Source organism: Azolla caroliniana, unplaced genomic scaffold, assembly GCF_043228905.1.
Source record: "Azolla caroliniana isolate FFs.n. ecotype wild unplaced genomic scaffold, voAzoCaro1.0.p SCAF_13, whole genome shotgun sequence".
NCBI lineage: Eukaryota > Viridiplantae > Streptophyta > Polypodiopsida > Salviniales > Salviniaceae > Azolla > Azolla caroliniana.
In genome coordinates, this window is record NW_028230448.1 from 5220814 (window position 1) to 5239575 (window position 18762).

Consider the following 18762-nt stretch of genomic DNA (forward strand, 5'->3'; position numbering starts at 1 on the left):
GAATTTCTTGGTGAGGGATGATGTGGGCTCGGCTCATAGGCGGTGGCATATGTCTTGGATCTTTTTGTCGTATTGTTGCATGTTGGCCATTTGGGACGAAGATACAGGGAAATCGATTGTGCCAGAGGCGATTTGGTTCGCCTGAAAGGATATGCGGGATAATCCGTCGGCAACAATGTTCTGGGAACCGTGGTGATAGTGCAGAGTGAATGTGTAATCCTACAGCGCCAAAGCCCAACGGAGTAAGCGACTGGGTGGGTGAGCCTTCTTTATGAGGGAGAGCAATGGCTGATGGTCAGTTTCTACTGATGTGTTTGATCCCTGTAGGTACGGGTGGAAAGGATGGAATGCCCAGACGATGTCGAGCAACTCTTTTTCGGTTGTCGAGTAATTTTGTTCGGCTTTGGTAAGTGACCGGCTTATGTAGGCAATCGGGCGTAGTTGGTCGTTGTCATCGGATTGGAGCAGGACCGCACCAAGGGCCGACATTGGAGGCATCTGTCTGCAGATGGAAAGGCTTTGTGAAATCAAGGTGTGCCAAGAGGTCAAAGGCTTGGATCGTTCGCTTTGAGTTGCAGGAAGCTGGATTCGCAGGCGTCGGTCCATAGGAAGGGTGCGTCTTTTTGCAGGAGCGCGCGTAGTGGGGCTAACATGTCGGCTAGCCGTGGGATGATGCGGAGAGAGAACGTGAGGAGGCCGAGGAAGCGTTGAAGCTGCTTGATTGTGGTGGGGCGTGGGAATTTTTGGACTGCTTCCGTCTTCTTTGGGTCCATCTATATTTTGTCGGAGGAGATGACGTACCCGAGTAAGCAAAGGCACGTACTACCCCAGCGACACTTCTTCCATTGCAGCTGCAATCGATAGCGTTGAACACAAGTTTGGACCTCCTAAAGGACTTGGAGGTGTTCCACCCAGGTGATTGTATCTATCAGAATATCGTCTAGATAGACGATGACGATGCGATGGGTGATGAGATCGTCGAAGATGGCGTTAGCCATTCGCTGGAATGTGCTCCCAACGTCGGATAGGCGGAAGGGCATCCGTGTGAACTAAAAAATACCTTTCCTAGTGCGGAATGTAGTTTTGTGGGCATCTTCAGGATTCATAGGGATCTGCCAATATCCCGAGGCCAGATTGAGGGAGGAGAAGTACTTTGATTTGCCAAGTTGGTCGAGGAGGTTGTCGATACAAGGGAGAGGATATCGGTCATGGGTGGTGACATGGTTCAGTTGTCGGAAGTCGACACAAAAACGGTAAGAGTCGTCCCTTTTTTTTACCATGTGTGGCTCCGAGATCCATACGCTCTTGGAAGGTGTGATAATCCCCTATTGTAGCATAGTTTTGACGGCGTTGTCGATGCGCTCGTGGTCGAGAGGGGAGCGACGTCGGGGAGCTATGTTGATGGGATGGGCGTTGCCTGTAGGAATCGTGTGGTGGATTGGAAAGCGGACCGAGGGAGGCTTTGCCGGTGGTGTAGACAGTGAGGGAAAGGTGTCTAGGAGCCGTCGAATGTCGTGGATGTGCTCTGTCGGTGATACCATGTACTATGTGTTGTTGATGTGGGTGGTATCTCGCGGATTAGTGAAGAGCGCAATCAGAAGGTGATTGGGGAGGACGAGCTGTTGTGAGGAGAAATCGAGACAGGCTCGACTATGGAGGAACCAATCGCAACCCAAGGTGATTGGGAACAACTGGCATGGGAGGATGTAGAAACAATGTTGGATCCAGGTGGAACTAATGGTGAGTATGCACATGACTTGCGTATGTGAGTGGTACAATCGTTGTTGGTCACCGAAGAGGATTTTAATGGGCGGTGCATGGCTCGTGGGAAGTTGCAATTGGGCGACTAAATCTGCGTTGATGGAAGAGATGCTACTACCGGAGTCAAGGAGAACTTCTTGGGTCGTGTGCTGGAGGCGGGCGATCGTGTTACAAATGGGAGAAGTTGATGATGTGGAGGCGTGGACGTGCGGGGGTAGCTCGATCGTGGTATAAACGGGAGAAGTTGATGACGTGGAGATGTGGACATGCGGGGGTGGCTCGATCATGGTATAAACGGGAGAAGTTGATGACGTGGAGGCGTGGACGTGCGGGGGTGGCTCTCCTTGCGGCACCCCGAGCATTAGTTTTCCAAGAGCTCAAAGAGGGAGGCAGCGTCGGCTAATTGGACGTTCTGCTTTTGTGGTTGATTTTGCCACTTTCGGCAGTGACGCTGGATGTGGCCATAGTTGTTGTAGTAGAAACATTTGGGGCGCCTCTAGCTGTCTCGTTCGGGCAATGCACGCTTGGCGCGTAACTGCGCGTTCTAGACATTGATGTCCATGGGAGTGGCAGTTGGTGTAGTGTTTGTATGATCGTGACTAAGATTACCTAGTCTGTGCAGGTCGTGTGCATCTGCAGCTTTGATGCGTTGGGCGGTGAGGATGGCTTCGTGTAGTGTCTTCGGGCCTTGATCGCGTACACGGCGGCGGAGGTCATGCCGGATACGTGGCCTGAAGGAAAACAACTTCATGTCTTCCAACATGTTGGCGTCAGCCCGACGTCAGATTTGCACAAACCGAACCGCGAATTGGTTGATGGGTTCGCGTGGTTGTTGGGCGATTGACTCGAGTTGTTGTAGGGCCGTCTCACGGGAGTCCTGATGAGCAAAATTCTGAATCATGGCTGCCCGTAACAGATCCCAGTCGTTGCGTGTCTCCTCAGGTTGTTGTACGAGCCATGTTGCTGCGATATTCTCGAGGAGTGCCTTCATTTCCATTGCCTTCCAGGGGTGTGGCCACTGGTGGTAACTGGCCACCATTTCGAAATGATCCAGCCAAGAGAGGACGTCTTCCGATGGTAGGCTAGAGAATGGTTTTGGGCGAACTCAAGGGTCCGAGAGATTCTATTGTGGCTCGGATTGTGCTGAGAGGAATGACAACATGGCTTGTTTAGTATGGTTAACTTGTAAAATAATGTTAGACAGGGCCTGAACCAGTTGGTCGATTGGCGATGTGGGCTGATGTTCTTGAGTTTGTTGTTGTAGGAATTCTGGATTCATGGAGTTTGTGTTGTCGTTGTTGTTGTCGTGTTGCATCGTGGCGTGTGTTGTTGGGGTCGTGAGTTGGGGTTGCTTTGCCCGTCTTCTCCACCAAGATGTGAAATGCTCTCAAAATAGCTCCCTTTCCATTACGTTCTAAGTTACATCTTATAGGCTACTCTTAGTACATCTTATAGGCTACTCTTAACGTGGTGGGTGTTTTCCCACTCCAATTAGCTCTTCTAATTATGGGGGCTTGGTAGGGGCCTAATTTGGGTGTGGTCAATGTGACCCTGGTTAGGTGGGGCCTTGGTTAGGATCCGTGGTAATACCACAATATCATATCCCCCCCACTTTGGGTAGTTATCTAAGAATTAAAGTAGCTTTAATTTCAAAGAAATATGGTTTGTTTTCCAATTTTGGTCATTTAATAAACTAACTTATGTACGATGCCCCAATTACATACAATTAGAGTACTTTATTACTACTAATATATATTGTGGTTTGATAGTCAAAACCCCAAACATGGCTCATAATATTTCCCGTCAATTAAACTTCAATGATCAACATCCAATGTTAAGGTAGGAAACTTGTCGAAGGTAATTTTTTAATTTGAAGGATGGTTTTCGACTCTTTCCCTAGTTATATCAATGTTATCAATATTCCAATTTGGCAATTTGGTTGTTGGGCAACCTAGACTCCATCACTATTGACATGCAAAATGTGTTCTAAGTCTCATCTTAGTTCTCACACTCAATCCTTAAAGTTTTGTTGTTGAAGTATCTTTGCTTGTGTTTAGTCAATTTAATATGAAGATCCAAAGTACACACAAACGTACACCTAATAAAAGCTCCACTATGTTTTCATATATTTGAAATTACATTCTTTTTGCTTTAGTAGTGCATATCCCATTGGATCTAGCGATCAAGGATATGACATTTGACCTACATGAAGTACCACACATAAAAACAAGGATTCGTTGTTGATTGCCGTTCCTTTTTCTTCTTATTTTTCTCCTATCCTAACAGCAATAGAGAATAAAGTATAGAGAATCATAGGGTTTCTTTTTCTAGGAGAGGGATTAGTATTCACATATACTATTGACTTGATCTTCAATCATTGTTAGTTTGCATGTTGGAGGTTTTCCACTAATTAAATACCTATTTTCGGCTTCTAAACCGAATTTATCGGCTTATTGTTCCCATCATTTCAATTTAGTCTCCAACTCTTGATTGATACAAAAAAAAACTCATATGAGCTAGTTGTGAGACGTGTGGCAAACTTGTGAGCTTTAAGACATTGAGCGTATCTAAATATATTTTATTCTTGATTTCAAGACAAAAACGTGGAAAGCCATATAAGTGAAACCTTATTTAATACTCAAATATGCAATACACAAGGCTCAAGGGCTTGGTATAGAATATTTGACAACTATGTCATGTATATGTGTACAAGTTGCTACTAATATTATATTGCTTTCATAAAAATATGTGTGTGCTTGATATCTACATGCATGCCTTAGATGCTATCATGATTTATTTTTTTAAATATGCGTGGGTTCATTTCCCTCTTTTTGTTAAAATTTGAGTTGAGATTAGTAAGCATTTTCTTGGACATATATAGAGTAGGTTGACCTTACTTCACAACCTTAGTGTTTGTGGTTTGCACCACACACAAGATGCCCTGAAACTCATTGGGATAAGCTTTAATTATTGACCTTATTTATTCATTTGTCGTGGTGAAATATTAACACATCCATTAATCAAAACAAGTGACGGTAAGTGACATCCACCAATGTCTTTGAAGGTGTTACAAACATGTTGTGGAGCGTGCTTCCACTTTTGCCAATTGTGTCATGCATTAGAGTAGCCACGTTCGCACCCCACTAAACCCATTAGAACCTAGTGGGCTTCAAGAATGAGAAAAGAGCATAAGGTTGTTCTATTTGTATCACAAGAGTGAGACCTAGACGTATCCTAAATGCAATAAATCAAAAGCATTAAAAGAAGAGAGAGTAGAGTTGATCAATTATATCAACAGAAGTGTAGCAATTAGTTAAAGGCACGATCACAATCATTTCTTGAAGTTCATATAAGGAACAATGATGAATTGACCATAGAGGACTTCATTAGGAAACGCATGCAGTGTCAAAAGAGCCCATAACCTAACCTAATTTAAAGAAATTGCATATAGTTGAAGAGTCGTGTGCATAGTTATGAGAATATGTTGAAATTGTAGTAGAAAGCACTTGTATGGACAAGCCAACAATAAACGCATCATGTTTTCATCAATTTGTCCATATCATTTGAATTGACCATGCAGGACTTCATTAGGAAACATATATAGTTTCAAAAGAGCCCATGACCTAACCTAATTTAAAGAAATTGCATATGGTTGAAGGGTCGTGTGTATAGTTATGAGAATATGTTGAAATTGTAGTAGAAAGCTCTTGTATGGACAAGCCCACAATAAATGCATCATGCTTTCATCAATTTCTCCATATCATTTGCGAGAAATTTGTCCATATCATTTACATGTTACGAGTGAGATGTGCTTTACTTGAACCATTACTTACACATATAATAGTCAAATCCTCCATGAGAATACATGTATCTTGAGAAACAACAAGCCCTTTTTGACACATTTTAGCCTTGATTTTCCACCAAGCAAATGCAAGGTCTCATTGTGGCATGTGGACACCAACATATAGGAGTTTTTGACAACGGCCAAATAGGTTGATGGTGAATGTGGCCAAGGGATATATCTCCTTATGGTTTTTGAAAAAGTCAATGCATCCCCATTAGAGTTTTGTGATATTTTGAATGGTACATACACAAAACCTTGGTGCACATGTCATGTATGTTTTCTTATTTGCTTTATTCATTTATTGATGCCACATGTTCATTTTGCATGGAATACTCGAAGCAATGGAGTTTTGTGCCGCACTAACCAGCTGTTTGTTGTATGATTCTTATTTGTATATATGTAATATGCAATAATGAGCAAGTGATGTTTTGAGTGACCATGCTTGTCCCTGAAATATAGCTGAAATGCCAGGTTATTAGTTTAACACAGGGTCCATCATCTAGAAGTTCAATATTTTTATATTCAACTTAGAAAAAGATGCATACATATATATTATACAACATACATGACATGTTAGTATTGATTGAGTATAAACATTGAACATTGATCTAATTTGCACGTCCATGAGGTGTTGACTCTTGAATTACTTATAACTTGCTAGCTACGATCAAATGTTGAGATAATAATGTATGTACACATGCTTGGAAAGGAATTATGTAGTTTTCGAGAAAGCACAAACACAAAACATATACCTTATGTTTTCTTTTATGTCATCACTTCGTTGGGCTAACGTACATTGTTATGTAAGGATGGGCAATGTCATGACTCATAATAATATATTTACCATGTAAACTTACCATTCTATGGTTTGTTTAATCAATAAAGAAAAATAGAAATGATACAATAAGATTCTTCGCATTATTGAGCAATGAGCATGCACGTCACATTTACAAAAGAGTTCCAATTTAATATCCAATCCCAATAATTGTTAAGCTCATTGTAACATGACCCAAAATTACACAACAACATCAGTTAAATGATTTAATTTTTGGCATTCCTATGGTCAAAATTTTAAACCTTGTTATTCACAATGTCACGATTGAAACACTCAATTAGAACGGTATAAACATATCAAACTAATTATCAACATGTCATGCAATTATTATTCTAGTTGGTATTTTTACTTGATTTGTTAGTTTGAGATAATTGTATGCTACTGAAAATGCCTTTCCAAGTTCATTATTCACGACAAAAGGGTTAAAAATGATGGTGTTGTGTCAATTCTAACAAGAAACAAATAAGTCATCATGTGCATGATATATCTTTACAATGAGGGATGCATGTGAGATCAGACAAGAAAGAACCAACAATAACAAACTAATTGAAGCTATCTTATGCCACAAACCATGTTTTAAAGGTTTATGAACATATTGATTAGAAGAGAGGGAAACACACCCACTATCTCATACAAGCATGTCAAACCCACATCATCTTCTTGTGTTTTTGGGCTACATTCTGCCCTGTAATAACCCAAACTTATCTACTCAAGGTATCATCCAACTAGCTCACTTCATAATGTTTGTATTGCTAGATTCACATTTGATCTAACTTAAGAGCATTTGCGCCTCTTGAGAGGGTCACTTTATTTCTTCAAATTTTAAATTTCTTTTTGGTTTTTGTCCTAATTCAATTCACATGCATATATTTAGCGGCCTCGATGTTGCTCGTAATTTGTGGGCCATCACTAATTTGGCTAGCCTCCAAGAGAATGACTCAATATCAATGAATCGATGATCTAAAGTATAAACACAACTCTCCCTATTTGGTGCGTCGTTTGTTGACTTATAGCCTAATGATATTTTTTGGGTATTTATGCCAGCATAAGCTTCCATGTTTTGGTTGCCCCCATAAAGTACTTTTATATTGTATATGATTGATGCATAGAAATTTCAAAATATATGGACCCCAAAGATAATTAAGAACATGCATCCAAAGCTTTAGAAAATCTTTTTTTTTCTTCAAAATTTGACTTATTGTCAAAGTTTTTTCTCGTTTTACCCCAACAATGACGGTATTCTTGTGCATTATATTGTTTCACTTTGTGTAGTTTTGAACAAAATTCCATAGCCTTTCTCAAGTGATATGAATATCACAAAACTTCTACTTCGAATTTTAAGTAAAGAGTAGAATAGAATATTGATTGTCCACATGGAGGCCAAATTTGACCCGTGGAACGAAAATAAGGTATCACATTGTAGGTGAAGGGGGTGCTAATCTATAGTAAAAATTGTCTATGTGGAAATAAAAATTTCGACATCTCTAGATTAGACTTTATTTTTCCAATTTAATGTGGCGGATCAATGGGTGTGCATCAAACCATAAGTCCAAGAAACCCCCCCCCCCCCTTTTTTTTTTCAACCGTCGAGGGCATCTTTTGATATACATATATAATATCACATTGATTGGATTGGATCGAAGAAATGAAGGAAGAAAGAACGAATAAAGGATTAAAGAAAAAATGCAATGGGTAGTGAACCACTCACTCATCAACATACATACATGGTATTATTATTGGAAGGGAATCTTAGATGATCATCGAGGCAACAAATTATGTCTAGATCTTTAATAATAATACGAAAATAAGGAAATCAATACAAAATCGAAAAAGAGAGAGCGTAGTAAAGAACAATAAAAAAAACCAATGAACATGAAAAAAACAGAAAGAAAGGGTTTTAATTTAAAAGAAAAAGAAACTAATATGTCAAAATAAGGCTTGAAAATGTAATTCCGAGAGGCTTTCAACAGCAAAAGGGGAAAAGGGAGTTTTAATTGTTTTTGTTTTAAAATTTCAAAACAAGAAAGAAAGAAAGAAAGAAGACGAAACTTAAAAAATCAAAGAAGAAACGAAAAATTCCAAAAGAGGAGAGAGAGAGAGAGAGAGAGAGAGAGAGAGAGAGAGATGAAAAGCAAAAAGCAAAAACAAAGCAACAAGAGACCAGGAGACTCGACGACCTCTCGCTTAGAAAGTTAAAGAGAAAATGAGAGGGGAGGTATTGTGAAATGCACACCACAATATGTTTCCGCAAGAGAGAAACGGGAAGGCTAGTGATTGGGGCGGTCAGCTCGATACGACCGATGCACGATAGAGTCAGTATTGTTCACATGCACACACATACCACTTAAGACACAGACAAAAAAAACAGAACATTTTTCACTACCTTGTGGTTGGTTCGCAGTGGGTGGGGTGATAAGCAATTGTGGGGTTTCTAAAGGAATGCAAGCCGTAACAGATTCCGATTCCGATTTCCGACAACGCCTTGTAGTTGTCCTGACTCTAGGCGGGAGCCAAAAAGAAAGATCACGTGGGAGATTTTTCGTTGGCACTTACTATCTCTCGGATCGGGGATTCCTGGGGGGGGGGGGGGTTGAGCCCAACAGGTGGGTGGTGGTTCCGGTAGTGCCAGAAAAAGACAGAGGTGGAAGGACATTTGTTGGAAACACCTGCCATTACCGAGTCGCAGCGTGTGGTTCCGGTGGAGCCTTCTCCTTTCTCGACAGGTAGAGAGAGACAAGAGAGAGACAAGAGAGAGACAAGAGAGAGACAGAGACAGAGACAAAGACTTACTCTGGAGTGAGTTTAGTTTAGCACCCCCCACAATTAGCTCCCATAACTCTCCTCCTTTTTGGCTGCCTTCTTCTTCTTCTTCTTCTTCTTCTTCTTCTTCCCTTTCACATACATACATACATAGCATACCATACTATCTTCTTTTGCTTTCTGCTTTCTGCTTTCTGGCCCCCCCCCCCCCCCCCCCTCCCATCTCTCTTTCTGCTTTCTTCTCTTTCCTTTTCTTTTTCTCCTCACCCCCCAATATGTACATACATAACACCCATCCACCCGTTTTCCCTTCCCTTCCATTACCATATATCCATCCATCTGAAGCAGAAAGACAGACTGGGAGAGAAGTAAGATGTTGTTGATGATGATGAGGACACAAGCTTCCATGGCTTCCTAACCTAACCTAACCCTAACCCTAACCTTCTTCTCTCACCTCTTATCCTTTCTTTCTCATCTTCCTTCTTCATCTTCCTTACCTCTATTTCTTCCCCCCCCCCCCCTCTTCTTCCTCCCTGCTTTTCTCTTTAGACCTCAGCCATGAGTGCCGAGGAAGAGAAGACTCTTGGGTTAGAAGCCCTGAACAAAGAAACCGTGGATTTGGTAAGAACTTATCCATCTAAAGCTTAGTGATTGATACACACACCCATATAAAGCCCAATCGTATCTTCATTTCCTATGGTTTTATCATCTTTTGTCATTAGGTCTGTTTTTTCTCCTTGTAAATCTCTCTCTCTGTCACTCACATTTTTCAGGAAAGAATACCTATTGAGGAGGTCTTTGAACAGCTGAGATGTACCAAAGAAGGTCTCTCCTCAGTGGAGGGAGAAAATCGCCTCAAGATATTTGGCTTCAACAAGCTGGAAGAGAAATCTGTAAGTTTCTCTCTCTTTCTCTTTCGCTGTTCCTATAGATCTATTTTAAAACAGTAGATATGTATGTATTTTTCACTCCCCTTAGCTTTTCATAACATGCCATCGATTCTAATGCTTTGGAATTGCACATGGATCACGAGTAGAAGAAGAGTTTAGTGATATTCACTTTTTCCAAAATCCTTCCCCGAAAGGAAGACTCTCATCAAATCTATGCAAAATTTGGACCTATCGATTGCAGACTAATGAGGCTGCTTCGAGTGAAATTAGTGGCGTGTATCCAGTTTTAGGTGACTACTACCCTCATGTAGCTAGGGTTCTGGGATAGCGTTTCTAGGTAATTATCCATGTGTAACTAATACCAGCATAGTGTTTTTGGTGACTGCCCACATGTAGCTCGATTTAGGGTTAGTGTTTATAATTAAAATTTAATGCTGTGTTTTGGGGTTAGTTCAAGCTTTGTGGTTTTTTGCATTTTGGCGATTACCCACATGTAACTAGTTCTAACTTCTTGGCCACTGTTTCTCCCATAGGTCAAAATTGGCCTCTTTATGGACGATAAAAATTCTAATTCTAATTCTAGTGTCATATATTTTTAACGATTGCGCACATATGTCTGTCTATTTACAGGTTGTTGCTGTTTTTTATTCATCACCCAACATGTTTGTAGATCTAGGATGTGCAGTTATAATATTGTGTTTTGGTGTTTTATCCACATGTAGCTAGATCTAGGGTTTTATTGTTTTCACCGTTGTATGTTTTCTTAGCTATCCATGTGTGTAGGTAGTTCTCTAAGGTATAGGCTTCTGTCTTGTGTCTTAGAGACTACCCACATGTATCTAGTTTCAGATTAGTGTTTCTAGTGATCACCCACACGGTTGTAGATCTAGGTTTAGTAGCCTTGGTGACTAGCCACATGGAGCAAGGCCCTAAGTTGTAGTGTTTCTAGTGCTCATGGTTTAGTGACAACCCCCGTATCGTTAGATCTAATTACGTGACATGATGCACATCATGTAGCTAGTTCTATCTATGTGGTTGCCCATATGTAGCTAATTCTAATTTGGTCACCTCCCCACATATACCTTGATCTAGCCTTGTATTTTGGTGATCCAGCCACTTGTAATTGGCTCTAGGTCAATGCCATCTTCGTTGAACATGTGCTGTTATTTCTTTCTTCAGGAAAGCAAAATACTGAAGTTCCTTGGGTTTATGTGGAATCCCCTCTCATGGGTCATGGAAGCTGCTGCAATAATGGCCATTGCCTTGGCTAATGGAAAAGTTAGGGGTAAGGTATGTATAGTGGCATGTTCTCTCTCTGTTTTTTTTTTTCTTTTTTATTTATTTATCAGTATTATTCTTACTAAACATGCAAGGGCCTTAGTTGGAGATATGATCATTATTTTACATCGTAATTACAGTCTGCCCCTCCTGATTGGCAAGATTTTGTTGGAATCATGGTCTTGTTGGTGATCAACTCTACCATCTCCTTCATCGAAGAAAACAATGCAGGAAACGCGGCGGCGGCTCTTATGGCTAAACTGGCACCGAAAACCAAGGTTGGATTTTTGCTGAACTCTTAAGAGAAAACATTGTCTGATAGAATGCTGTTTTAGAAAGCAGCTTCTAGAAGGAAGAAAATGATTCTTTTGAGTGCATGTAGATGATTTTAGGCCTCACTTCCACTGGGAGGAAACACTGAGGACATCTTTTGCAAATGAGAGACCATAGTTTATGCATGTTTAATTTCAGGTTCTTCGCGATGGGCAGTGGAGTGAACAGGATGCAGCAATATTGGTTCCAGGAGATATCATCAGTATCAAGTTGGGTGATATTGTTCCTGCGGATGCAAGGCTTTTGGAGGGAGATCCATTAAAGATTGATCAGGTATATATGGAACTTGGAAATTATACTGACCTTGGTTTAACTCCATGAATTTACACTTATGTATTATGTATTTTCTTTGATTGTTATGTATATTTGTGATGAAAGTACTTAATTTGTAGGGTTCTTTTTAGTCTGCATTGACAGGGGAATCATTGCCGGTAACAAAGAAACCTGGAGATGAGGTGTTCTCTGGATCCACATGTAAACAAGGTGAGATTGAAGCTGTTGTCATTGCAACCGGTGTTCACACCTTCTTTGGAAAAGCTGCCCATCTCGTCGATTCAACTAATCAAGTTGGTCATTTCCAGAAGGTAACCCTCCAGTGAACTGTTTCTTCCATCTTTTATCGTTTCGATTCTACATTTCCTTTTATCTCTTTTGTATTCTCTCTTGATTTTTGTGATTCAATTGGAAAATCTCTTGCATGTGATTGGTGGTACTGATTTCTTATACCATTATCATGTAAATGTTTTGAAGGTCCTTACAGCTATTGGTAATTTTTGCATCTGCTCCATTGCTATTGGAATTGTCATTGAGATTATTGTAATGTACCCGATACAACACCGGGCGTACAGAGATGGAATCAACAATCTCTTGGTCTTGCTTATCGGAGGGATTCCGATTGCAATGCCTACTGTTCTTTCTGTCACTATGGCTATTGGATCTCACCGTCTTTCCCAGCAGGTAAAAAGTTCTTTTGATAGTATGTTGTTGCTGCAAATGGGTTGATATTAATTAAGCCTAGGCTATTTACTCAGAATACCCCTATGTTTCTAGAAATGACCAGAATACCCCTTTCAATTAATGTATTTCTGCTCAGGGTGCTATCACAAAGAGAATGACCGCTATTGAGGAAATGGCTGGAATGGATGTCTTATGCAGTGATAAGACTGGAACTCTAACTTTGAATAAACTTACCGTGGATAAGAATCTAATTGAGGCAAGCAATGATTATACATACAAGAAAAACATCTCTACTGAGAAGTTAGAAAATCATTTTATTTTATTAACTTGTGTTAGCTCTTAAAATACATTATTTATAGGTATTTGGCAAAGGAATAGACAAGGATCATGTAGTTCTTCTGGCGGCAAGGGCCTCAAGAACAGAGAATCAAGATGCCATTGACACAGCCATTGTCGGGATGTTAGCTGATCCAAAGGAGGTTAAAAATTGTGTGATAAATTCCATCATAAAAGACGATAAAATTCAGATCTTTTTGATATGATGGAAAAAGTATCTGCTGGCTCTTTCCTTCTTTGGCTACTACTGATATTATTATCGGATAATGTTTTTAGGCTCGTGCGAATGTCACTGAGGTCCATTTCCTTCCATTCAATCCAGTGGATAAGAGAACTGCTCTGACATATATTGACGCTGATGGTAAATGGCATAGGGCAAGCAAAGGTGCTCCGGAACAGGTGAAGAAAAGCCAGTTATCTTTCTTTTCATACACACATGCATGCATACTAGTGGTTTAATTCTCATCGTGTATGTATTCAATATGCTTTTTCATACACACATTACTCATCTCCTGTTTGTTAATTACAATATGTATGTATTCTAGATGATTGCACTGGCTCACAACAAAGCAGAGATCGAGGGAAAAGCACATGCGGTTATTGAGAAGTATGCTGAGAGAGGTCTACGTTCATTGGCAGTTGCCCGACAGGTTAGGTCATTCACTTTATTGCTCACATCCGATTTGTTTTGTATGTATCTATTATGCATATTATTATTATTATATATTACTGTTACCATTATGATTTAAATATTGGGTTTCTTCCAATATATGCAGGAAGTTCCAGAAAAGAATAAAGAAAGTGAAGGAGGCCCATGGCAGTTTGTTGGAATCTTGCCTCTCTTTGATCCGCCCCGCCATGATAGTGCTGAGACAATCCGTCAAGCTTTGAATTTGGGGGTGAACGTGAAAATGATTACTGGTAATTTATATATGATTAGTTTTATTATCCAACAGTAATGTTATAATGGAGCATCCACTTATAATTCTTTTTGAGATATAATATGTTATATATGCATTCCATGCCAAATATTATTATTAGCTGTCTTGTTAATAGGGATAATTTTACTTGCTGTACAATAGGGGATCAACTAGCTATTGCCAAGGAGACTGGTAGAAGACTTGGTATGGGTATCAACATGTATCCATCATCATCGCTATTAGGCCAGAATAAAGATGAATCAATTGCTTCTCTTCCTGTCGACGAACTCATTGAGAAGGCTGATGGATTTGCTGGAGTCTTTCCAGGTTCTTTTGGAATCTTTACTTTTCTTTCGAATTCCATGTATTTGAATAAATCTGAAAAAGCTGGAAACTATGCTCAAAGTTGAAAAGTAATGGATCAAAAGGTAATGGAACAATTCAGTTAGTTTCACTATTTTTTTTCTTGCTAACTTGTTTCTGTGATGACATTTGTTCAGAGCACAAATATGAGATAGTGAAGCGGTTACAAGAGAAGAAGCACATTTGTGGTATGACTGGGGATGGTGTGAATGATGCCCCTGCTTTGAAGAAGGCCGATATAGGTATTGCTGTTGCCGATGCAACTGATGCTGCAAGAAGTGCATCCGATATTGTGTTAACTGAACCTGGATTGAGTGTTATTATTAGTGCGGTTCTGACAAGCCGAGCTATATTCCAGAGGATGAAGAACTACACTGTAAGAAATATCTATTGTATTGTCATATTTCAGATATTGTTAGATTTCTTCACTCTCTCCATACATAAACATACATATTATTATAAACTATATGCTTCTATTGTTCGCAGATTTATGCTGTGTCTATCACCATTCGTATTGTGGTAAGGGCATTTGGCTTGGTGTTTTTGTCAACTTTGTTCGTATCATGACTTTATGATCTGCAAATTTAGCTGTTTAGCCAACAACTTCTGAGCTCCTTTGCCTACATATTTGTGTATGCAGATGGGTTTTATGCTGCTTGCTCTAATTTGGAAGTTTGACTTCTCTCCTTTCATGGTTCTTATCATTGCCATATTGAATGACGGTGAGTACAATACTTACAAAATAGGACTTATCATTTGGATTGTGAAAATATTTGGCATTTTTTGGACTTTGTTCATTTCATTTCATGCTTTTTATTGTTCTGAATGAAGCTGACTGTGTCATACAAATAATATTACCAAACTAGAGAATCAGAGATATTATTGTTAGTGTGGAATTATTTGGTAATTTGGCTTCTGTCTTGTCATTTCATGGTCCTGATAATTGATTGCTGTATTGAATGAGACATGCAATAATACCAACTATGACTTATGATTGCTTGTCATTGTATATATGTATGTCTATTATTTTAAGTTTCACACATGTATTTTACGCTCATATATATACGTATATACTTGTTTGTTTACCCTCATTGGATTCTCTCGTAGGTACCATCATGACAATCTCAAAGGATCGAGTCAAACCTTCTCCGTTACCAGATAGCTGGAAACTAAATGAAATTTTTGCAACCGGAGTTGTCCTTGGGACTTACCTTGCACTTATGACTGTCCTCTTCTTTTGGGCTGCTCATAAGACCGACTTTTTCCCTGTAAGTGTGCACAATATCATTTTGTATTTATTGTTAATATTATTATTTTACAAAAACAAAAGTTGTTATTTGTATGTATTAATATCTATTTATTTCTATCAATTACTGATGATATTTATCTCTTTTTTCCTCACAGAAACATTTTGGTGTTCGAGATATTAAGGGGAGTAACAGCCAACTTACTGCCGCAGTATATTTGCAAGTGAGCATTATAAGCCAAGCACTCATTTTTGTCACTAGATCCAGAAGCTGGTCTTTCATGGAGCGACCCGGGTTTTTGCTTTTGATTGCTTTTGTTGTTGCTCAATTGGTAATTAACTATTTTGATCTTAAAATGTTTCATGTTATCTAATTTTACCTTTGTTCTTTTAATTTTAAATCCATTTCTTAAATTTTTGCAGGTTGCAACTCTTCTAGCGGTGTATGCAACATGGGGATTTGCTAACATTAGAGGTATTGGATGGGGATGGGCTGGTGTTATCTGGCTATTCAGCATTATAACCTATCTCCCATTGGACGTCATCAAATTCGCTGTCCGATACATATTGAGCGGGAAAGCATGGGATCTTCTCATTGAACGAAGGGTAAATATATAAACATTGTGATAATTTCGTTGGATCACAGAAACCGATGAAATTAGATTCTTTGATTGAACTTTCTGAATTTGCCATTAATTTAATCAAATTCTGCAAAGTGTATTTGTTTGAAATTAAAGAGGTATGCAAAAAGAAAAGTTCTAATTTCTTGTGAGGTGTTTTATGTGCAGATTGCATTTACAAGACAGAAGGATTATGGAAAGGAAGCTAGAGAGGCACAATGGGCACAAGCTCAGAGGACATTGCATGGCCTGCAGCCTCCAGAGCCGAGCAAACTGTTTTCAGATAAAAGTAGCTACTATGAGTTGACTGAGATAGCAGAACAAGCTAAGAGGCGTGCAGAGATAGCAAGGTCTCTCCCTCCCTCCCTCTCCCTCTCTCTCTCTCTCTCTCTCTCTCTCTCTCTCTCTCTCTCTCTCTCTATCCCCTACCATATTTGGTCTTTGAAGATGATAATATCTATCTATCTATCTATCCCCCCCCTTTCCCAGGCCAAATTTAGCCAGTATTGTTTATGAAAATTCACAAAAAGTTTTGAAACATGATAGGTTCTAGTTATCAAACAATAATAATGTTCATAGAATTCTATAAGTTTATTGTTATGGAAAGCTGAAATCAAGGGTTTTGAAAAGCCAAGCAAAATTTTTGAGGTGTTCTGATTTTTTACCATGGAGGTTTTTGGAGGGAGGTTTTGAAGAATTCACTGGTAAAATATTTGTGAGGAAGGTGGAAAATTGAAATATTTGCCCGATACTTTATATTTTTCATAAGATGTCGATCGTTTTTTGGGGGTTTTAATTGATAAGAATAATAATTTTTAGACTTGAAAAAAACTTCGAAGAATTTACTAGCTGTATTTGCCAAAGTAAGTTAAGATGGATATGGAAAACAGCTCATTGTTTCTATAACTTTTGTGAAACAGGTTGAGGGAATTGAACACCTTGAAGGGTCATGTAGAATCAGTCGTGCGATTGAAAGGTCTTGATATCAACACAATCCAACAAGCTTATACAGTTTGATGGGTTTTCTTTTATTTAAAAGAAAAGAAAAGAATCAAACTCTTTCCGGATTCTGGATGTTGTCGACAACAGAAATTAAACCTTTTCTTTTTTCTTTCTTATGGAACTACTTGCAAAAAATGCACAACAAATTTCCACTCTTTTGCTTTCTCGAGTGGAAAGAAAAACACACTTTTTTTTGGAGTTTGTGAAAGCTGATATGGTGATTTTATATATGGGCGTGTATAAATGAGAATACAAGCAAAAATCACGTCGAGAATCACACAAAAGGCAAGTGACATTATTATTATTAATAGCTTCATAGATTTGAAGCATTTGTAGGGAGAAATCGGAGGGTGCTAAACTTGTAGTTCCTCCTACCTCAACAAGTTACCCAAAATAAAAATTCATTTTTACTCCTTTTCAAGCTCTGGATTCTCTGCTTCTGTCAGTTAATTTCTTAGCTACAATAACAAATAATAATTTTAGTGCAAATGGGCAAAATTGAGGTCTTGTTTTGTATATTTTGGATGGATTTCCCAAGTTCTTCTGATTTTGGTATCTTGCATAACTAAAATTTAGTGTTCGAAGTTGTAAGTCCTGTGTTTTTTTGTTCACAGTAAAACGTGTTAGCTTATTGCTATGTGATTATTGAATGGTCTAGTGTTAAAAATGTAGGTAGTCAAGCTAAGGACCTTCTGTTTTGTGAATTGAGTGTGAAGGTTAATAATGTAGCAGGTGCAGCGTAATCTATAGTGTTGAAATGTATCGTTGTCATGTTAAGAGTGTCAGATTAGTGCATTTGTTTTCATGAATCTTCTTTCTTTGTGCGATGCCTGGACCACTGTTAAATTATGTACCGACTTTAGCTAGTCTTGAGTGTTGGATGTGCTTCACATGCAAATGATTTGTGATTTGTTGTGTGACAATAGTTAATTCAATATCATTAATTTAAGCACAGATTCCCGATTTAACTATGTTCACATGCAATGATTTGTGATTTGTTGTGTGACAATAGTTAATTCAATATCATTAATTTGAGCACAGATTCCCGATTAACTATGTTTTGTCAGTTCAGAAGTTTTGATTCGACCATAGGTATGCATTATTCTCTGTCCTCTTGTTTTGCTCCATTTGGATCTGTTTCCTCTCTATGAGTTGCTGCCTTCTCATCGGCTCCACTCTCTTCTCCATATCTGTTTAGCCAAAGCTTCTCCTAAATACCTTTCATTAAAACATTTTTACTCGAGCGCATGAAAAGTTCCCCTGTACCCTTCATGCGAGCCATCTATGCCAAATGAAGACATTCATTCCCCCATTGGTTTATGTGATACTTGTTCACGGAGCAATTTACTCGAGGGTGTTCACATGATGGTTTTTTCATTTATATATCAAGGAGATCAAATTTTTAGCCTCGAATAAATGATGTTTGGGTTTGAGAAACTTATGCGTTCCTTTCATTATGTGCACATGCCATTGAAACAAAATTTATTTTCCAAGACAATCTTTTTGAGACTTTTTGTTTTATTCTTCTTCTAGGGTATAACAATATCAAATGATTGATGGCAATAAAGAAATAGGTGCGTGTATATCTATCTATCTATCTATCTATATCTATATATA

General features: G+C 38.9%; 1 protein-coding gene across 1 annotated transcript; it reads left to right on the forward strand.

Annotated features, from left to right (window-relative positions):
* Nucleotides 1-9675: 9675 nt before the first annotated feature.
* On the forward strand, nt 9676-17559 carry LOC147856005 (plasma membrane ATPase). The gene is made up of 21 exons (XM_087329263.1): nt 9676-9821; nt 9974-10093; nt 11270-11380; nt 11509-11646; nt 11840-11974; nt 12106-12285; nt 12452-12658; nt 12795-12914; nt 13018-13137; nt 13271-13393; nt 13540-13644; nt 13771-13915; nt 14077-14241; nt 14415-14653; nt 14764-14796; nt 14918-14999; nt 15385-15545; nt 15682-15855; nt 15947-16129; nt 16312-16493; nt 17064-17559. The coding sequence occupies exons 1-21, from the start codon at nt 9759-9761 to the stop codon at nt 17158-17160; spliced, it is 2883 nt and encodes a 960-aa protein (XP_087185389.1). The 5' UTR covers nt 9676-9758; the 3' UTR covers nt 17161-17559.
* Nucleotides 17560-18762: the final 1203 nt, after the last annotated feature.

Coding starts and splice junctions, on each gene's coding strand:
- LOC147856005 (XM_087329263.1), top strand. CDS start 9,759: ATGAGTGCCGAGGAAGAGAAGACTCTTGGGTTAGAAGCCCTGAACAAA. Junction 11,381..11,508: donor ATGGAAAAGTTAGGGGTAAG/GTATGTATAGTG, acceptor TCGTAATTACAG/TCTGCCCCTCCTGATTGGCA. Junction 11,975..12,105: donor ATCCATTAAAGATTGATCAG/GTATATATGGAA, acceptor GGTTCTTTTTAG/TCTGCATTGACAGGGGAATC.